The sequence below is a fragment of the Leptidea sinapis genome, chromosome Z (assembly GCF_905404315.1).
Source record: "Leptidea sinapis chromosome Z, ilLepSina1.1, whole genome shotgun sequence".
Lineage (NCBI taxonomy): Eukaryota > Metazoa > Arthropoda > Insecta > Lepidoptera > Pieridae > Leptidea > Leptidea sinapis.
Window position 1 is genome coordinate 1,988,815 of NC_066312.1, and position 21,547 is coordinate 2,010,361.

At 35.3% G+C, this 21,547-nt stretch overlaps 1 protein-coding gene across 1 annotated transcript in view; it reads right to left on the bottom strand.

Moving 5' to 3' along the window:
- Positions 1 to 1,043: 1,043 nt before the first annotated feature.
- LOC126978414 (uncharacterized) overlaps positions 1,044 to 21,547 on the bottom strand; it is a 29,025-nt gene continuing 8,521 nt past the window's right edge. Inside the window, exons 7-20 of the mRNA XM_050827186.1 lie at positions 20,221 to 20,360; positions 18,980 to 19,134; positions 18,703 to 18,887; positions 16,737 to 16,900; positions 15,046 to 15,271; positions 12,571 to 12,682; positions 10,266 to 10,382; positions 7,717 to 7,828; positions 6,589 to 6,719; positions 5,857 to 5,964; positions 5,358 to 5,488; positions 4,258 to 4,318; positions 2,199 to 2,426; positions 1,044 to 1,217 (exon numbers count right to left, since the gene is read on the bottom strand). Coding sequence (XP_050683143.1) covers positions 1,137 to 1,217; positions 2,199 to 2,426; positions 4,258 to 4,318; positions 5,358 to 5,488; positions 5,857 to 5,964; positions 6,589 to 6,719; positions 7,717 to 7,828; positions 10,266 to 10,382; positions 12,571 to 12,682; positions 15,046 to 15,271; positions 16,737 to 16,900; positions 18,703 to 18,887; positions 18,980 to 19,134; positions 20,221 to 20,360 — 1,951 coding nt within the window. The 3' untranslated portion in view covers positions 1,044 to 1,136. The remainder of the gene's footprint in view (positions 1,218 to 2,198; positions 2,427 to 4,257; positions 4,319 to 5,357; positions 5,489 to 5,856; positions 5,965 to 6,588; positions 6,720 to 7,716; positions 7,829 to 10,265; positions 10,383 to 12,570; positions 12,683 to 15,045; positions 15,272 to 16,736; positions 16,901 to 18,702; positions 18,888 to 18,979; positions 19,135 to 20,220; positions 20,361 to 21,547) is intronic.

The window sequence follows — 21,547 nt, forward strand, 5'->3', positions numbered from 1 at the left end:
TGGTTCTACAGTAGAGCGTGGTTGTTGCTGTTGAGGATTGTTTTATCATGTTGGCTTTGGTTGCTAACCGCCGCATTCATAGTCGATACTTCACTTAGTGCTAAGGGGAGTTTTTCCAGTGGGAGGCTCCTTTGCACAGTATGCCGGCTAGATTATGGGTACCACAACGGTGCCTATTTCTGCCGTGAAGCAGTAATGTGTGAGCATTACCGTGTTTCGGTCTGAAGGGCGTAGCTAGTGAAATTACTGGGCAAAAAAGACTTAACATCTTATGTCTCAAGGTGACGAGCGCAATTATAGCGCCGCTCAGAATTATTGAGTTTTTCAATGGGCAGGGCGTATCAATTACCATCAGCTGAACGTCCTGCTCCTCTCATCCCTTATTTTCATAAAAAAAAGGAATACTTAGCTAAGTATCCAATAATCTACTGAGGAAGGTTCTATCCCAGAGACGTTACTTGGTTTCCTTAGCTAAGGAAACATTTAAGTTAGCGTATAACTGAACCTTCATTATCGACAGGATATCGATACATTATTTGTGATACTCGATCTGTGATATGTGATATATTTTAAATTTTGTTTTCCATTTAATATATTGAATAGCTGAAAATTCCATAAATGTCGTCTGAACACTACGAATAAACAAACGGACTGATTATTTTTCCTGTGACTATATCCGAAGTCCATTCAGTCAATGTTTTCGTCTGTGATTATGGTTTTGTGTTTTGGGAATAAGTTTTTCGTGAAATTCATTACCTTTATAAAGCTCGAGCAAATGAGCATGGCAGCCTGTTTTAAACAGGAGGTGGAACTTAAACGACTATGAGTACGGCGTATATCTAAGTATTGGGACAAAATGTGATTCATTGAGGCCTTCAACTCCGCCCAGTGCTTATAAATTGAACCCTCATAGGAATCGCAATTTTTCTCCCTTTGGATAACAATGTACAATTATGTAACTCCAAGCAGGCTAAAATACATATTAACTTATTTATTTTTTCTCCAAGAAAGTGCGTGAGAGAGACAAAGATAAGTGAGCTCATTTTGCTGCTTACAATTTTTATAATATTAAAATGATAATTTTAAATTACGTATATTTTTAAATAATTGAATCTCTATTAGAAATAACATAATATTTAACAGGACTGGTCATCTCGAGGTTTGGGTTTGGTCTTCGGATAAATACTGTAGACTTTTACGTACTGTCCTGTTGTGTTCTGGAAAATAATACGTGTATGGTTAACTATCGTTTATTTGTCGTGAAATTGCACACATTATATTAAGAATATAAAAACAATACGCTCTTTTGCCTCGATGTCTGTTCCTGTGGACACATGTTACCCTGCAGCAGCTCCTTGCTGAGGGATCCAGATGAGGGTTCTGCTCTACAGTCGTGGTGTACTCGTTGTCCATTGGCACAAAGACAGGAGATGGATACTGGAGTGTTCCCAAAAGCCTGCCTCCTAGTTCTACCATCGCACCACACGATATAAACTCAAATAATATCCATGTCATCTGGATGTATTCAAGCAAAGTTCAAGAACTTCTACAAGTAATGTTTCCAGGATGATACGACATGGGATACTACTAAAAAGGCCGACAACGCTATGGTTTCTTCGGTGTTGCATGATTGCGCGGCAGAAGACACTTATCCCAGATGATCTCTTATTCATTATTAAAATTATCTTGCCTCAAACTAGGTATACCTTGTACTATGGTTTATATATTTATTAAAATATACATGATATATATGAATATCAATAACTTGGAAACAATTATCCTATATATTAATATAATATTTATCATATAAATGTGTGCACCTACCGGGATTCGTTTACCTTCGTGTTTAGTCTGCGAGATCGAGTCAGAAATGCGGAGATACGTAGGAAAACAAAAGTCAAGGACGTAGCCCAAATGATTGCAAAACTGAAGTGGCAGTAGGCAGGGCACATAGTTCGATGGACAGATGGCTAGTGTAGTGGGGCAGTAAAGTCCTCGAATGGCGACCACGTACCAGAAGACGCAATCAAGATCTCCCGAATACGTTGGATGAGGGCAGCGCAGGATCGATCGTAGTGGAGATTCTTGGGGAAGGCATTCGTCTAGCAACGTCTTCCAGCTGATGATACCAAAACAGACGACCTCAGAAGGCAGGGTCACTAACCACTGGGTTAAATGAGTCAAGAAAGTCAAGTTACTTGATCGTCAAGCGGAGGGACGTAGGTCCGCAGCACCACGGCTCGCAGTTGTTCTGCGAGGTGCACGCGTCTGTGATGCGCCTCCACAGCATCCAGCAGCATGGCGGGACACAGCAGGCTTCGGTCCGCCGAGCGCTGGATGCAGCGTACGTCGCGCAGCGCGTCAAGCGATATGTTCAACCGTACTCGGCCGAGGAATGCGTACAACGACTTCTCTTCTTCCAAATCCTGAAGAACGTTACCAACTTAAATGTGTGTGTACTAATGTAAGCACGCAAGAAGTTCTACTTCTCTGGGGCAATAAAACTCAAAAAACAATTAAAAATGTCTAATAATCCTCGTGTTATTTAAGTATTTATACGTTTTGGGAACGAACAATATTGTAATAAATAAGGTATTAAATAATTACTTATTTATGTATCATAATAATATATTAATTATACATTCAGCAATTAATTTCAAAATAATATTTTATACTGGGAACTACTCTTAAATATATTCTTGATAAAGATTGTATTGAGAACAAAAAACGGTAAATTTCTTCTTTGGTCTACTTTGACATTTAAACTTAGCTGAGTGTGATACAAGGCGGCCATGTCTTTTGCATTGAGCTGTCTTAGCTTAAGTTCAGCATGATTTCAGCTGTCAAAAGACTACACAAACGAAACAAAGTTCCTTAGATAATTCTAAGCTAACACTTATTATCAAGACTTTATTTACTGCTTTGATGCAAATAGATCAATATTGGGGATACGCTAAGATCAAAACACGCTTCTAACGGAAGCGATCAAAAAAATTAATAGATTGATTAGCCAAATCCTAACCAAACACAGCATTGTATCCTAACCAATGAAAGAAAACTTGTATAAAGTATAGTAAATTATTAGATCATAGAGGATAATGATGCATGGTTCTGCGCAGACGATCTGAAATTGTATACTATCATTTTAAGTAGGCTATGATTTAAAAGAATGGGCTGGAAGTTTCTTATCAGTTCTTCTCACCATGCCAAAGCCCTTTTACGAACTGATGTAGCTTCATGACGTTTACCAAGTGTTGTTGCAATATGTTATGTTATTTTCACTCCCTATAGTAAATAAATATATTATTCGATAGTGCGCGCTTTTTCGTATTTATTTTTATTATAAGCTATGATCACTTTAAAGTTGAATAGAAAACAAAATTAAAATTCTAATGTTGTGCATTATTTAATCTAGAATGTTCTAGCTGTCCAAACTGGTTTTATTTTAATCCAAAGTCAGCCAGTATGCCAAAACGCCAATTTCACACTTAAACCTTAAACCACTATTATGTATAATAAACGATTCAAAAGCACTTATTTAAGGCTTGCGTCTAGATACAATAAACATGTAGATTCACCTTCACGCTCAAAAATTGTCTGAAGCAAAACTCAGCCTACGCGTCTATTAGGCAGAGTTTTCATTCAGTTGTATTTTGACCGCGCTTTGAATACAACACCACGCAATAAATACATAAAATAAAAATAATTTATTTCGACCATGATCATATTTGTAAGTGAGAAGAACACACAATAAAACTAATGTTAGTAATCTTAAGCAACTATCTAATCCTATAACTAAGAAGACGGGCCCGATTCTATCCCCAAATCTGTCAGCAAATGCAATAAAAAAGTTTTCAGTGAAAAACTGTTTAAATAACTTACAAATAAACAAAAAAAATATGTAATTAACTTGACGGTTTTAATCATTTTGCTAAATAATAACATTTCAATTGCTAACACAAAATACATCACCGACGATATGTGCACCATAATCAATGAGCTTCTTATAAGTACAATAGACTTTGAACATTACTGCCACAAAATAAGGTGTTAATTCGAATGAATGTTTGAATGTTATAAGATAATGTATATACTACGCCGATCGGATATTTCTGACGACCTTTTCATAGGCGATGGGGATAGGGGATGGGGTGTTTAAAGTACGTCTATGCCTATTTGGATAAAAGTAATTTGATTTATTATATTCGGGTTTGTAATATATCCCCTCCTTAGTATTACTACTATTTTAAAACTAACTTTCTGCATAGCTTGCTTAATGATGTCTTGTTGGTTTCGTTGAATTTCTTTTGTCCAACCTCTGTAAAATAAATTTTAAATATAATAACAACTTTTTAAATATATATATACAAGAAAATGTTTTGTGTAAATTTAAATTGACTTCTGAGTTTAATGTTGTGTATATTTATCTAGCTTCGTTACCGTAACACTTTTTTTTTTAATGAAAATAAGGGGCGAGACGATCAGGACGTTCAGCTAATATCGCTCAAGATTCTTGAAAACACCAAAAAATTCTGAGCGGCACTACAATTGCGCACGTCACTTTGAGATATTAGATGTTAAGTCTCATTTGCCCAGTAATTTCACTCAGACCGAAACACAGTAATGGTTACACATTACTGCTTCACGGCAGAAATATACGCCGTTGTGTTACCCTTAATCTAGCCGACTTCCTGTGCAAAGGAGCCTCCCACCGGTACACTAGATCATTTGGACATAATACTCACTAACAACATAATAATACTACATATTATTTGTTAATTACAGTAGATATGTGTAAGAGGAAGTTTTGTCATCTTTGCTCTCTCCCCTTAACTGTCCAGATTGTAGAGCGTAACATTAAATATTATAATATCAAGACATAAAGTTATAGTATATCTTTGAGGAACTACAGAATTACGGGATAAAATACAACCAATGTTCAACTCCTTTTCTATTTTCTTTTTGGAGTCGGTGTCAGCCAAGGTAGGTTTGTAGTTTGTACATAAATTATAGGTGAGATGTGCTTGAGTCGCACGCGCGACGTGAGGAGGCGAGAGGCGATTGTCAGGCCGCGGCGGGCGGACACCGATTGCAAAGATAACAATAATCGTAACTAGTATTAGAGTAATTAATTAGATTTTTTGATTAGATTAATTAGATTATTTGTAAACTTTTAGTACCTTTAATATCTATTGTTTTTAAATAGTGTTTTTTTTTATTTCGATAAGAGGCCAAATGGAATCTTGAAACACCAGAGGAATCTCTGTATCTGTATATGACCGTTACCGGTCAGGTGGGAGTACTTGCAATTTTAGACATAAAATCGGTTAGTTATTTAGTAGTTAGTAACTTCTCACTTGCTCATGTTAACAAACTCTTCCAATAGCGCTTCATCCTCTGGTAAATATCCACTGCTCTGAGATTTAATTTCATACCACGTCTCATTAAGTTTTATTGTCAAAAAGTAGTAACATAGTATTAATATAACCTGCAAAAGATATAGTTATTCTTACATTTTGTTAAATGTTTTCTTAAATACCTCTGTTTTCATTATATATAATAAAAAAGCATGTTAGCGTCTTTAAATTTTCTAGCCCCAAAGATATCAGAAACTAAGTGGGTGACAACGAAATTATATTTTAATTCACATTTGGTATGCGAATATTATAATATTTTTAGAATCTTTGAATTTATCCCGCCATTTCACATATTATTTTCGAGGCTAATTAAAATCTAAATATGTGAAAGGGGTGCATAGAAGACTAAATCGCAGTGCCATCACTCGTTGTTAAATATCTTAGGCAATATGACGCTACCACAAGCTATAACACAACGTAATAGTATGACGAACTCTACCTCGTCATCAGGCAGCAGTTTGATATCTTTGTACAATTTATAGCTCTCATCAGCTATATCCACTTTCCAGGCCAGGTCTTCTGACAGCAAGTGTAACAGAGCATAAGCCTGAAAATTGTGTGAATTAATTTAAAGGAACCGTTCTCCTTGTTGTTGCACTGACAGGAACTTCCATTGCACACGGCGCCGGCTGCATTGTTTTTTTTATATGAGAGGGGGCAAACGGGCAAGAGGCTCACGGGATGGGTAGAGGTGTAGCAACCGAACATGGACATCCGCAACAATAGGTGTCAAGAGATGTGTTACCGGCCTTTAAGGTGGAATAACATCACATAGCAACACCAAACATTAGTATGCCAATCAGTTTCAGACATATGGTGTCTCTTGGGTATATGGGTCTCTATACAACCGATAAAAACAGTCCAGGTTTAATACTTTAGTATGCGTGACAAGCTACGTCTTTCGCGATTTTTATGACTCTGCTAGTGTGCGTGCTCAAAATATAGCTCTAAACTCAATTTTTTTCGACGTTTTCACAGCTGTCATAGTCTATCTTGACGTTTAAATGATCTAAGAATAAAACATTACATTTTATTCAATCACAGTGCCGCTCAAAACTTTCGAATGTAAACATCCTAGTTGCCTACATGCTTACATCGCAAATGTAATCCTGTTTGAATTGTTTTTCAAATACATCCATGCTAATTATATTTCTACTATACTCCAACATACCTTGGACATGCGAGAGCCAGCAAGATCAGCTGCGACGCAAATCAATTGCGTGCCAACTATTGCCGTATTCGTAACGCCATCCGTCGCCAAAGTATTCTTCACCAGGTTAGTCATTAACGGAAGATGCAGGTCTGATGGGATGGGTATAGTCTTTATCATGGAAGTAAAGAAAGAAGAAGACATTTGGGATATTTAGATGAACGATATTATTCTTGTAACGAAACAGCTTACTTTATACCATAGTGAAGAAACTTTTGGCAGTAGTGGCAGTAGTGACAATACAACAGGAGTGACAAGTATACAACGGCGTGGAGGCTCCTATTTCTTCAGACAAACTTCAAAAATTAACTGAAAGTTTGATCAGCGTACGGATATTATTGTTGGTTGATATTATATACAATTGTATTAGAGCCCTGAGAGTAGAGATATATGAAAATACTAGCTGATGCCCATACTAAAATAATAAGCAATATTGGAATTGAAGATTATCTTCTTCTGTTGCAGTTCTGGTTCCCGTTTTCGCTCCCGTTCCCAACATATTATATAAATCTTATTTCGAGGAAGATTTCTATGACTAACTAAACCTACTTACTATTGTTATAGCTCATCGACGTGTATTTCAGTTTTTCACAAATCCCGCGGGAACTATGGATTTTTCCGGGATAAAATGTAGCCTATGTCCTTTCCTAAGCTCTAGTATATCGATGTACCAAATTTCATCAAAATCGGTTCAGTAGCTCCGGCGTAGAAGCGTAAGAAACAAACTTACATTCACATTTATAATATTACTGTGGAATTCTTTCAAATATTTTCATAAATTATTCTCAAAGGATAAAATTACGAACCTATTGAATAAGATAGCGTCGTAGAGAATACAGAAAAAATGCATCGTAAACATGATAGCTATACATATTAAATTTTTATTTGAAAAATTGATAATTGTCAAACTATACCTTATAAAGTTCACAATTAAGTGCCATTTTTGTTTAATAAAAAAAATCATGAACCTTATTCAAACCCAAAGTGCAGCTGTGTTTAGATTTTTATGATGAGAAGCGTAGTTTAAAGTAATCAAAATTACTCAAAATAAAACAAAGGCGTGTTTAATGTATTTAAAAAAAATCTTACTCTGGATGACACCGTGCTCATCAAGGTGCAGGCCTGACGCTCGACATTCATCACGAAATACAGATGCAAGAAGCGTAGCTATAGTGGAGCCTCGTTTGGTGACAATTGGTTGCTGTGGATATACGAGAGGTGTTGATCAAGATTTTACACAATAATTTGGGTGCAATGCTCCAACGAATAAAACGGCTGAAAATATGGAACGGTTAAACCAATTTGTTTCAAAATTTGTGTGTAATTTATGTGTATCGGGTAGGTCTGAGAATCGGCTAACATCTATTTTTCCTACCCCTAAATGGTTAGGGTCACCCACCCCAAAATTATTTTTTTGACAATTTTGTTATTATGATTCAGCATTTAAAAATACATACAACTTAAAATTTTCATCCTACGATCAATCCTTATTTTTTAATCACGATTTTTATATTATTCTGTTCCATCCCCAGTTCCGCAATACGATGTATTTGGTAAGTCTGAGAATCGGTCGTCATCTATTTTTTATAACCAAAAAAAAAAAATTATTGAAATTTTTTACCTTAATTGGCAATACAACGTTGGGTGGGTCAGCTAGTTTATCTATAAAATGTATATACACAATGATCTCCTTTATCAGATAGATCGAGTAACAAGTTTTCGACTGATAATATTTATACACGAACGAGGGATGAAAAAATATACCGTACACCCCAGAATGCTTACTGATGCACAAAAACAATTGAGATTGATCTGACAGCTTTATATACAACCATGGATGAAACGTGGCTATACCAATATGTCTCAGATAGAGAACTGCAGTCCTATGACCCGGGATAGACCTTCATCTCCAACCCCAAAGATTCTCAAAGCGTAGTATAGTTTGGCTTGTATGATCTTGGGCTCTCTTATAGGATAGTAAAGATGTAGTCATGGTTGAAATGAAGTGAAATTAAAATTATTTATTTGCATGATTCGTGGTTACATGCTTCTTAAAATTAATAGTTGCACAGCACAATTCGCAAATTAATCGGCATACAAAATATTTAAGTTTCAATTATTATACAGCACGCCTCATAAGCGAAGCCTAGTACTCTACTCTATCTCTCTCTCTATCTCTGTTTAGGATTTTGGGAGTCACTAGCGTCTGAACCAATACATAAAATCTACCGATCTAATGAGAGTTCTTTTGTATTCAAATTTGGAAGGCATTGCATCATGTTAGAAATTTCCATCATGTCCCGCCATTTTACGTACTATAATATAATATTTTCGAGGTTTATAAAATCACTATATTGGATGTTAAAGAATATAAATATACAGCTATTGCCATGCATAAAGTTGGTCGATATTTTTCAAGACACCTTAAAAAGCAAGTTATCACCTAGAACTAATTGTTTGGAAGACCAGGGATCTATGAATCATCAATATAGGCCGGCCACAGGATATTTAACGCTCGAACTGGTAAAGCAGGATCGAGTAGACTAATAGTTTAATAGTAGTGTAATAGTTTCGTTCAGTAGAGCAAGCGCTTGTATCTGGCGATAAATGTATATTATGAAATAGTTTAGGGTACCAGGGACCCAGGAGTTACTGGAGGTGTAAAACTTGCATCACTTTTAATCTAGAACTGCGCATGTTCGTTTTCAATAAGCGCAGTCGGTTCATCAATAGGTTTCCATCTCGCAGAGTCGTACGAAATAAACTCCAGTAAATACATTTATGTATTCCTGGTAATAAGTATCGAATCATTTCAGACCGAATTAGATGCATGGCAAAACCATATCACTATTATATTATAGTATAACGCTGTTTGGCAATTATATGTTATTATTTCTTATCACAATTCATTCAAGAAATTATTATCATAAATATATTAAATATTAATTTTAAAATGTTCAAATTTTATTGTGAGTGAAGGTTTTTCGTGAACAAATATGTGGAGCAGTATATGTATGAGCAAAATATATCACACATCTGTTGGGTTTTTGTTAGTTGAGTATCCAGGGCAGGACTTGTCATGCTCGCACTGCTCGTGGCGGGGTCGTGGAGCGGATCTTTACCTTCCTTTAGATACGTGCTAGGGAATCGATGCCTAGTCCATGCGTCATGCGCGTGAACGGGCGCTAGATAATTGTAATGAATTCAAGCTCTAAAGGTTGATGAATCCTATACTTCTGCGAGAGTTTATATTCATACAGTATTTTTATTTTTGATTCACATATTGATTGCAGCAGCTCACAAAACTAATTTGTTATGTGTGCCACAGCCATTCTAAAATACTCTATTTGATTGAAAAGAGTGGCCGTTGAGTTTCTTATATGTTCTGCTCACGAGGTCAATTTTGTATGAACATGTGACTGAATCAGTAATTTAAATCAAATATTTTCCGTTGCACATGTATATATCTATTTATGGGAAGGAAACGACCCTGGATCCGGTAGACGTCGCCGCAAGTCTTACTCCCTGTACCCCATAAAAAAGTACATTGATATTTGAGTGACTTTGATAGTTAAATAAAGAAACTTATCGAACTAGCATCACGCGGCTCCAAATTAGTTAATGCTATATTTATTTACAGTATCTGAAGCACGAATCTTCGCCCTCCACGTTATCAGCTGACCGAGTCCTATACCACTCTTGGCTATGTCACACAGTATTGCAAGCGCCAAATTTTGAACTGAAGACTTTGTCATCTGCAATTAAATATATCTTTTATATTTTTTTCATTGTGCGTTCTATTCAAATGTGCTCATGGTTGGCTACTAAGTACAAAACTCTTCATAGGCTGAGATTAGACATTGCTAAGGAATGCGTATTATCTCATGATATGGGTATCAAATGAAACGAAAACCTGAAAATAATTCCAAAAATACAAAAGAGTAAATCAAATTAAATCAAAAATATTTAATATAAAAAATTATAAAATATTTTTATTTCATACGTAAATCATATTACACTTGAAATATGTAATTTTTTTCATACAGCTCATTCGGAAGGCAGATTTCCTCAGAGAAGAATGAGCAAGAAACTCTAAGGTTGCTCTTTTCATAACAGATTAGATGTTACAAGTTCTTATTTTTAATGCAATTTACAAATCATTTCAATTGCAATATAATATGCAAAGAGACGCAACAAAAAAAGTAGCTAAAGTTGAAAAGGTAGCTTAAACTAAATAATATTTTTTCTTATAAGATAATCTAAGATGTTATATTATAACTTTGAATAAGATAATTATAATTGATATAAGACATTTTCATTTGCTACAACTCTGTCAATCAAAAACCAATATGGATTTGGTCCCATTTTTATGAACATCTTATTTAATATATCTATAAAAATTGAAGCGTCCTCATGTTATTAAAATAATTGTTACAGTAATGAAATTCTACAAAAAAGAGTCCCGCTGAATTTCTACCGCCCGTTCTTCTCAGGTCTGAGCCATATAATATTTTCGAATGGGTGTTAGATTTTAAGTGATTAAAAATACTTATTTGGTAATAAAATGGCAAACCGTCAGTGATCCTGTTCGGCATTCTATTTCAGTAAAACATAAGTATACAACGAATGATTATTATCATAACCATGCTGGTATTATTAAGTAGGCCCTTGAGACAATCACCGGATACATGACATCTTTAATACATGTGTATCTTTTTGTGTCTGGGATAGCAAGGAAGTGGCTCGATATCGACCCAGTTCATTAAGCAATTATTTGTTACTTACGAGACAACCCTACCAGTACTACCATCGTTTGCGTCGGGATTTCGCAGAAAAATCCGTATTAAAAATATGTTTAAATTTTATAGAACATTAGAGAACATATGTAGAGGTATTTAATATTTAAGATGAGCAACATTATACATACAAATTTGGTTTTTTATTGTTTCGTGAACAGATATTCCATGTCTCTCAATCGGAAATACATACTATTGCTAGTAGATTACTACAGGCTGTGCAAGGCAAGAACTTTCTTAAAGATAGCGTGGTTGTGGAATACATAAAATATGTAATAAAATTCACATATACCAATATACGATGCAGTGCCGTTGATTCAAGCCGCATTTCGTTGTTTGTGGTATACATAAGGAGTTGATACTGGGGAGCGATGTCTGATATATGTGTTACAGAGTTGCAGACGGTGGCATGCGGTGAAGTACTGTCTCGCCTAACTGAGCACACTAAGCTTTTGTGAGACCGACGGGAGAAAATAGAACTAAGCGTTGCTCGATATCAACTAAGCCAAGTATTCCGATACAGACTGTGGCAGTACTCGAAACATAATATTATTGCTGTTGTTAAAGGCACATACACAATATAAGGTCGCTGATTCTCACAAAAAGGCAATATTTTCATTTTTCAAAAACCAGACAACAAACTAGCTCTATATTAAATAGTTAACTAAATTTCAAGATTTTTTTTTATGAAAAGGGTAAATATTTAATGTTAACATTCAGCCTTACTTTTCAATTAGCCTACAATTTTAATTATTATCGATACAGTTTTTAATTTTATTTTTTTAAGGAATAGGAGGACAAACGAGCGTACGGGTCACCTGGTGTTAAGTGATCACCGCCGCCCACATTCTCTTGCAACACCAGAGGAATCACAAGAGCGTTGCCGGCCTTTAAGGAAGGTGTACGCGTTTTTTTTGAAGGTACCCATGTCGTATCGTCCCAGAAACACCGCACAAGGAAGCTCATTCCACAGCTTTGTAGTACGTGGAAGAAACCTCCTTGAAAACCGCACTGTGGAGGACCGCCTCACATCCAGATGGTGGGAATGATATCCTAATTTGTGGCAAATACGTATATATCCAATACTAGACTTCGAATTCATCGTCTACATTTCAATCGCACATTCGACCATAATTTTGTGACTTACTGTAATAAGATCTAGAAGTTTGTAAACACCATTGTCAGCTACAAATAGTTCTCTGTACTCCCGAGTCCACACAATCGCTTCCCAAATAAAATTTAGCAAACTAACCAGCCACCTGAAACAAATTTCAGTCGAATAATTAAAAATCCTATAATAATGTTATTTTTGTTCATAACTTACAAGTTGGAGCCAAAACTATTTATAATTACATATTTTCTAACCAGGCAACAATTAAAATATTAGTATGGGTACTAATCTATTATATATCACCTAAAATTCAATATGCTTATCATTCTCGACCTTTCTGGACTTATGTTTTCCCGATCAGGAATCGATGAGGTGTTCATAATATGCAACTTTTCGTGGACGACTTTATTTCATCCGTTTGCTAGTATTCTGCATTTTATGCAAACCTGGTATTTACGATTTAAAGCGGTTTAAAGCTACCTAAACTGTTTCACAGTCGCTTTATGTTTGACGGAAATTTTTATACATTACCAATTTAAATTGATAATTATTTTTTTCTGTCAGTATTATTTTATGCTATTATTAAGCTTAAAAAAAGTACTAGTGAATTGAGAATCTCTTCCTTTTTCGAGGGAGTTTGAAAACTAATTAAATCCCCTTTTAATTTTACCTACCTTGCTTTTCTTTTAAAATATGTAAGAAGCAATTAAATTAATAAAATGGATTTGTTGGCTCTTATTGAAATGAAAACTTGCCTGAGCATACTGGGAACTTACACAATTTTTTGTGGGTGTTGAGCAATACTAAGCCGTCACGTTTGGCTATGTAACGCCACGTAAAGTAGGCTAAGGAAGAGTCGAGACGAAACCACTCGCGCAATTTTTAGTAAGCCGACCGCGTAACAGACACCGGGCTTCGACATAATATATGCTAACGCTATATTATTATTAAATATAATTATTATATGAGAATTAAGCGTTTCCCTTAAATTTAGTTTAAAATCAAAAAGTTTTAATTTATCGTTCAACATAATTTAAAAATCATACTAACTTTTAAGTTTTATATTGCTTGCTTGTTTCCCAACATATTTCACGGTGTTATTGTGAAACTAGGTGTGTCTTTGTCATTTGCACGAACTGATTCATAAATTACAGACTGAAACAGCTATATTTTGGGCGTTTCTCTTGTATTATTCAACATCAACTCACACTATTGCACACCCAAACTACCTTCCTCCCACAATCAATATCTGCTGCATCTAGTGCGATCGAGTTATGCATTCCTAGTACTTAAACATGAACTTTTGGAACTTTTAAGCAGGAATATTTACTTACAAAAGTGAAAGAATATTTTTACAATTAGCTATCAAAGCCCGATTGATGGCTACCAACATCACACTTTTCAGTGAAAATAATTTCCTTGGTATTTAACTGTACGAGTTCTTAGTCCGTAGTATCACAAAATCGTTATAGCTACTTCTGTCCTAGTTAATATACGTAAGTGTAAATTAGGACAAGTTCGGAAAACACGAATAAAAGTCCTTAGATTGAGGTGTGGTCTCCGCTGCGCTCCAACTAGACCGCAGGCGTAGTCGCACAGATAGAGAAAAACAGTGGAATCACATATTAATTTAAATGTAAAATAATACGAAGCGTATGTTACAAAATTTGAAAGATGCCATTGAGTGTCATGATGCCACAAGCATCTAATAGTATGCCGTATGTATAGCCGTATTAAAAGCTTTGTTCTTAGGTAGTGCGGTATCTAGTTGGAACGCAGCAAGGAGTACTTAATCTAAGTAAAAGTCAAATGTTTTTTATCACTTGAGTCCTTCTAAGTGAATAATTTAATTCATCAATGAATACACTATCACCACTTCTAAGACAAAGGCGTTCCAAGCAGATGCAAGAGACTCTACCGTTATTTCATATTTAGCTCTTTTTTAAAAAGTAGAGCTGCTCAATCTTGTAATCTTGTAGATAAAAAAAATCTGTTATAAAGTAATCTAGTCCCTGGCAGTTTGACCTTGATATTTAAGTTGACATGATATGAATTTACTGGTGGGATTATGTTTTGTTTTAAGAGGGAACGCTAGCAGCTCCATACAAACGTATTCCCCTTTTTTCTCCTTGGATCATTATCCAGAAGCATTCTTGTGTTAATTATTGTGTGCAGACGACCCGTATGGTTTGCGATACTACCTACTGAGCTAGAAGTCCCGGATTTGAATCTTTGTAGGAACAAACCACTATATTATGAATATGGATGTTTGTTTCCGAGTCATGGATGTTTATATGTATTTATGTATGCGTATCGCATATATCATTGTCTTGGACCCCTAATACAGCTATACATTTACCCAAACTAGGTATTGATTTGTATATAAGTTAAGTACTTAATTTCAAATACTTCGGGTATATAATACAATGTATAAAATCAACCCTTTATGAATAGATAGCTAATAAAATATAATGCATTCATATAGGTGTGAAAACACAGGTACATACATACCTGTCGCTTATAAAAGAGTGATTATTCAACGCTTTTAGTACAGCATCGAACATTGTTCTGGCCAATCTAACGATGGTTTTGGGCCACACCAGCTCAGGGTAAACACAGCATTTGAGTCTGGCGTTCAGCTGTACTGCACTTGTGAGAAGACGAAGAGTAACTCCTATGATAACCTGGCTTCTCTCTACTGGCGGGTCCTTTAAGCTCAGGAGCGTGTAACACAGATCTGTAACATATAACATTATCAAATTACCGTTAATATAGTAACTGCACATAAAGTACACAATTTTCTACCATTTTATATGCCAAGCTATATAACTTGGATTAACTTTCAAAGACCAGATAAAATTATTTCAATTTTGTCAATCTATAATGTTCTTAGAAGACACTCTCAACTCAAAATATACATTCCTTTGCAACAAAAACGGGCACCTAGGTAAATAACCTGTCTCACTGGAATCTACAGATTATTTCATTATTCTTAGTAGCTTGTATTATCATAATACTATAAATAAATACATTTCTACTAAATAATTATATTCGTCATTACATTTCGATGAAATTAATGAAAAATAATCCCAGAGCCTTAGCTCGCTTATGTTTTATTTATGGAATAGGAGGACAAATGAGCGTACGGGTCACCTGGTGTTTAGTAATCACCGCCACCTACATTCTCTTGCAACACCAGAGGAATCACAGGAGCGTGGCCGGCCTTTAAGGAAGGTGTACGCGATTTTTTGAAGGTACCCATGTTGAATCGTCCCCGAAACACCGCACAAGGAAGCTCATTCCACAGCTTTGTAGCACGTGGAAGAAAGCTCCTTGAAAACCGCACTGTGGAGGACCGCCACACATCCAGATGGTGGGGATGATATCCTAACTTGAGGCTTGTTGTGCGAAGGTGGAATTTGGCGGCAAGAATCAGGTTAAACAGCTCTTTGGAACACTCCCCATGATAAATGCGGTAGAAGACACACAATGAAGCGACTTCTCTACGCAACGCCAAGTGATCCAGCCGTTCACAGAGCCCTGAGTCCCCGAAAATTCGAGCTGCTCTGCGTTGCCCGCGGTCAATTGGATCGAGCTGATACTGGGATGCGCCAGACCAGAGATGACAGCAATACTCCATGTGTGGCCAGACCTGCGCTTTGTAGAGCGCTAGAATGTGGGCCGGCTTGAAGTTTTGCCGTGCCCTATTAATGACGCCCAGCTTCTTTGCCCTATTAATGAAGCCAATTTGGCTTTGCCCTCCAGATGGCCACGGAATTGGCAATCGCTCGAGATTTCAAGTCCCGGTATTCCGGTACTAGGCGAAGCTTTAAGGGAAGAATGAGGTTTTTCTAGTGGTAAACGCGCAAACTTGAGTCTTGCGGGGGTTAAATTGGACAAGGTTCAATTTACCTCATTCTGCGACCTTCTCGAGAGAGAAGACTCTATAACACAAGTTCCCGCGATGTCTCGGTATTTTAATGTCACCACAACACTTGTGAGCCTAGTTTTTGCTAAATAACCGTTTCGGGCGTCTTTGAGAAACGTGTAAATCATAGACTAGTAGGAATACAATGGATATTGCTGAATTTATTCAGTAAAAAATATTCTTCATCTTCTACGTAGGGGATATGAAAACTCGGCCACCCGCGTGGCAGTCGGGGATACTTACCACAACACTTTATATAAAAAAAGATACAAACGCATCAACACAACGATCCCGTGTGTATCGAACAAGTCTTGTAACGATTGGCGTCTTTCGGCATCACTTCTGCGGTGTATTGACACTTGGAGAACTCTGACACACCAATACAGTACTGGTAGCTCATATGGGCTCTCTGTATACCATTCTATATACCACATCAATCTACAAAACACAACGTAGAACTTAAGTTAACACAACATAGAACAAAAACAGTTTATCAGTCTTTAATAAGTTAGTTATCTTTTTAGTAGCTTAACATTCTAAACAAGTCCCACAAAATTTTATTTTAAAGACTTTTTGACCCTTTCACAAAAATATGCCTCAGACCTGAGAAGAACGGGCGCAAGAAACTCAGCGGGCTTCTTTGTCTTCATAAGAATATGGTTACAATGTAATATCGTACAACAAAATTTATTATTTAATAGCCTGAGGGCGGTCGTTCCATTCATGTGGTATTATTAAAATAGTTTATTTATGTTATAGTAACCCGTAGTCCTTTTCTTTAAAATTTCGTAATACATTTGATTTGAACATTTTCTGGGATCTTCTTGTAAAAGCATAAGCATCGCCCCACAAAAGATTTACTAACGTTGTTTGTTCCTGGTGTTAATATTATGCATATGACAGTTTCTAGCAACTTCACTTATGTGTGTCTGAACATACATTACATTATCAAGAATATATTGAGAGACCACAGTTAAGATGTTTTTTGTTTTAAATTTTGTTGTTAATTATTCTTTAGTACCTAGGTTATAAATGGCGCGAATAGTACACTTCTGCATTACAAAGATGGGAATTGGGATTAATATCAGCAACAATATACCATAGGACATAATACTATGAAAATAACTAAAGTAAGCTAATCGCGCCGTATCTATGTCAGTTAATTGTCTAATCTTTTTGACCGCGTATGCTGCAGAACTAACCGCCGCACTCATATTCGTTCCTTAGTGATATGTAGTACTTACTTAGCTAAGTATGCTGTGATCTACTAAGGAAAATTCTATCCCTGAGACGAAACTTTTGACTTCCTTAGCAAAGGAGTCATTTAAGTAAGCATATAGCTGAACTTTCATATTCAATAGGATATCGATAAATTACTTGTGATAACAGTATAAAAAATAATAAAACAAATTAATTTCTTAGCACAGAAATTTATTCATAAACACTTGAAATTCATTACAAAAGATAAGTTACGTTTATAAAGCAAATGAACGTGGCAGCCTGTTTAAAACAGGAGGTTTCTTATTCTGTACCTCCACAGAAATCGATGGAAGCCTTCTCACTTTAGTTGAGGACGTATCTACCATACAGCCTTATCATAAAGAAAATGAGTGAACTATCAATAACTTTTAAAAATGTAATGAATTATATTAATCTATTGAATTTAAATATTAATCACTGATTAATTATTTAAATTAAATAAGAATTATTAAGAATATTGCATTTATTATTCCAGAAATAGACACCTTTATCTCAATATTTACACGTCAAAACAATTCCTTATCCATCGACGATACTTAAAGTAAGTATTGATTAGGCCTATAAAGGAATCCTTAGGCGACTATAGGAGTGAACATTTTAATGCTTTACTTAAGCATTTAAGTATTCCTTAAACGACTACGGCGTACGGCGGTAAGCACCGATTTATTTTTAAAATTGTACCTAAAATACTTCAAATGGATATCTGTATTCAATTTAATTTACTAAATCTTCTTGTTTACTAGGTAGGACCGATGGATACATAAAACAGTATGGACAAAGTCCGACATTACTACTCGCGTTTTTGAAGGCGTGCGACTTCGCGTCGCGTCTACAAATTACAACCTTGGTGGACAATGATACTATTAAGTTATAAACGTCATCTTTCAGTACATTTTTAGACATACAAGTCGAAGAAAATACACAAAAGAAACATCTACATAAATAGCTGTCGAAAAAGTAAAACAATAATATAGTGATACCTTCTCATGATGCCATATCTGTTAATGAGCGCCGGTGACATTCGTGGCAAAGTGCACACGAGTGCTTGTAATGTTACTTTCCGAATTTCCGCATACAACGATGAAGACCATTTAGCTCTCAGAGAGCACAGACCTGGATCGATCAGACACATCAGCCCTAATAGCCAGCACTGTGACTCAATCATCTACCAAACAAAGCAATAATTAATTCAACACCCTCTGTCGCCTTGACTATCAGCGTATTAGACACTCAAATAGTATACGTGTAGGTACTTACAAATGAGTTGGAGGGACACGTTTTTATAAAGTCGACGGACAAGTAAATAAGTAGTTTCTTAAACTGAACATCGATTTGATTGGTATTCATATTAACTGTTCTTGTCCAGTCATTCCTCCGAGGAACTTCTGTCAACACAGAAAGCGCCAGGACATCTGTAAGTGGTTAAACTTAACAAAATTATAACGAGCCACGTTTATTGATACGTCAGATTCAATTATTTATTATCAATGCTTCGTTGGTCACGTTGGGTACTCATGACAAGGCGAAAATACTTAGATCTCGCATTACCGTCACGCCAGACATTAAATGAAAATTATGACATAGAGTCGACAACACGCAAAACTTGCCTTACTGTATAATGTACCGCTATATGTATTATTTTAGTAACCAAAAGATAATATATAGATTTGAAATATTGTGATGATAATAATGTGTGTGACAATTTTTGTAATTATACCTACTCATATATAAATTTTGTATTAATAAATGATTGCATTTTACCTAGAGATAAAATAAATAATTATTCATGTAAAACATTAAATAAAATATGATACTGTATAAATATGTGCGTTAAAAATATTCCTACCAAAAGTAAATATAAAATGTATTTTAAAAACCAAAAATTTTACTATCAACCTCTGACTCTACTTGGTAATAAATGAATTGCGGTGAAGATATCGTGTCATTTCTTAGCTCAGGTTAAATATTTTACTACATATATATTATATAGACATTTTGTAATATATATATATTACAATATGTCTATAACCAAGATGATATTAAATAGCACGAGCTGCTCTATTCGCAACGCAGAAACTATTTCAATATCTCGTAGTTGTACAAACGTTAATTCGTTTCTTTACTGTATGTGCTGTAGTTATTACTTTGTATTTTACTGTTCAAGAGGAGATTATTCATCTCAAACTTACTTTGAGATTGTTTTATTCGCCCCATCATCAATATCTGCGCGTCACTCAAATTTAATGATACGAGGAATATCATCAGTCGGTTATATATAGGAAGCACGAAAGGACCAAAAATAAAACCCTGCGCAACACCTATTCTTTCCTATTTGCCCGAAGCCCCGTTTGCCGTTTACGTCTGTCCTAGACGACTCATTGTTCTGCTTAAATATGATTTTAACATATTTAAATGTATGGTAATGTGGTTTAAATATCGCTTCCTTCTTCCACTCTTGCCAAAGTGTTCACTATCGAAGATAATTTAAGGTGACAAACCTAACATTAAAACCGAGGAGAATCCATTCAGTCTTTCACCGAAGCATTTATACAGCGCCGCAGCGATGACCGTTAATGAATTCCTCACGTTATTGTGGTCCCTGGCGCGGCATTCATAGCGATAGACCCAAATGAAGCACCTTTTGAAGACAGAATAGATTTAAACTTTTTTTTAAATTATACTATATACGTTGATTGTGCAATACCAGAGGATAAAAAAAGCATTTACATGGCATAGTATAAAGTATAAACCTACAGGATATCATTAAATGAATTCATGTGGCAGCTACCAGGGAGACTATTGAGAGACGAGCGCGCAATGTTATAAATAAGCTCAAAATGTCGCTTATTAATGTAAAAAAATTTACCACCATTTCGGAAAAGTTGATCTTTAATTAGAAGTGACAAGAAACGCACTGCCACTTTTTTAAATCTTTATTAACAGTTTCAGAATTTTACACAGTTTTATACAGTTTATGTAAAGTGATGCACTAAAATTACTCAAACGTTTTGACGTATGTCAAAAAAGAACAACAACACAAAAAAAAATATGTATACAAGGGGTTCGTAATTTAAACGCACTTTAAATGGAAATATCTGTATTTTACAGTTTCCACTAATAATTATAATAATAACTGACTCAATACAATTTGGGCAGCGTTACCCCTTAGAATTCACAATAAATGAATTAATAATAATAATAATTTAATTTAATTTAATTCACAATAACCGGGATGATGCAACCCACTGTTAGTCGGCACTGCTGTACTGTCAACCAACTTACACGGATCAAGTTAACTAAAGATCTGAATATTATATGCTATTTATTATAGTTATTTCTAATTTAAGTGGAAATTATATAAAATAACGTTAATAACATAGTAAGCAGTTATATAAATGTAATTATTGATTGGGATATCTTTTGGCAGTTCATGACGTTGGTAGCGCTTGTTAACACATCAAGCTGACATATCTATCTATTCGACTATACTTAAAATAAGTAAAGGTATTATGCGAGCAGTTATATTATAAAACTAATTACTTGGAAAGGTATATTATCAATACAAAAATAAAAGATAAAAAAATCCCCAAACACAGGACTGAACAGGCACCAAGGTGTTATGTGACTATTATTCTCGACCCCTCGCAATAAATTCGAGCGTTCGTCGATTGAAGAATCGCCAAACAATAACCTGTGCTTACGTGTACAAGTACAACACTATCTACAGCTAGAGTTTCAAAAACTAGTTCTGCACCTGATTGATATCTTCGAGATTCGGGAAAACTTTTAATGCGTGGTGTTAATAAGTCTCATACCCATGGATAT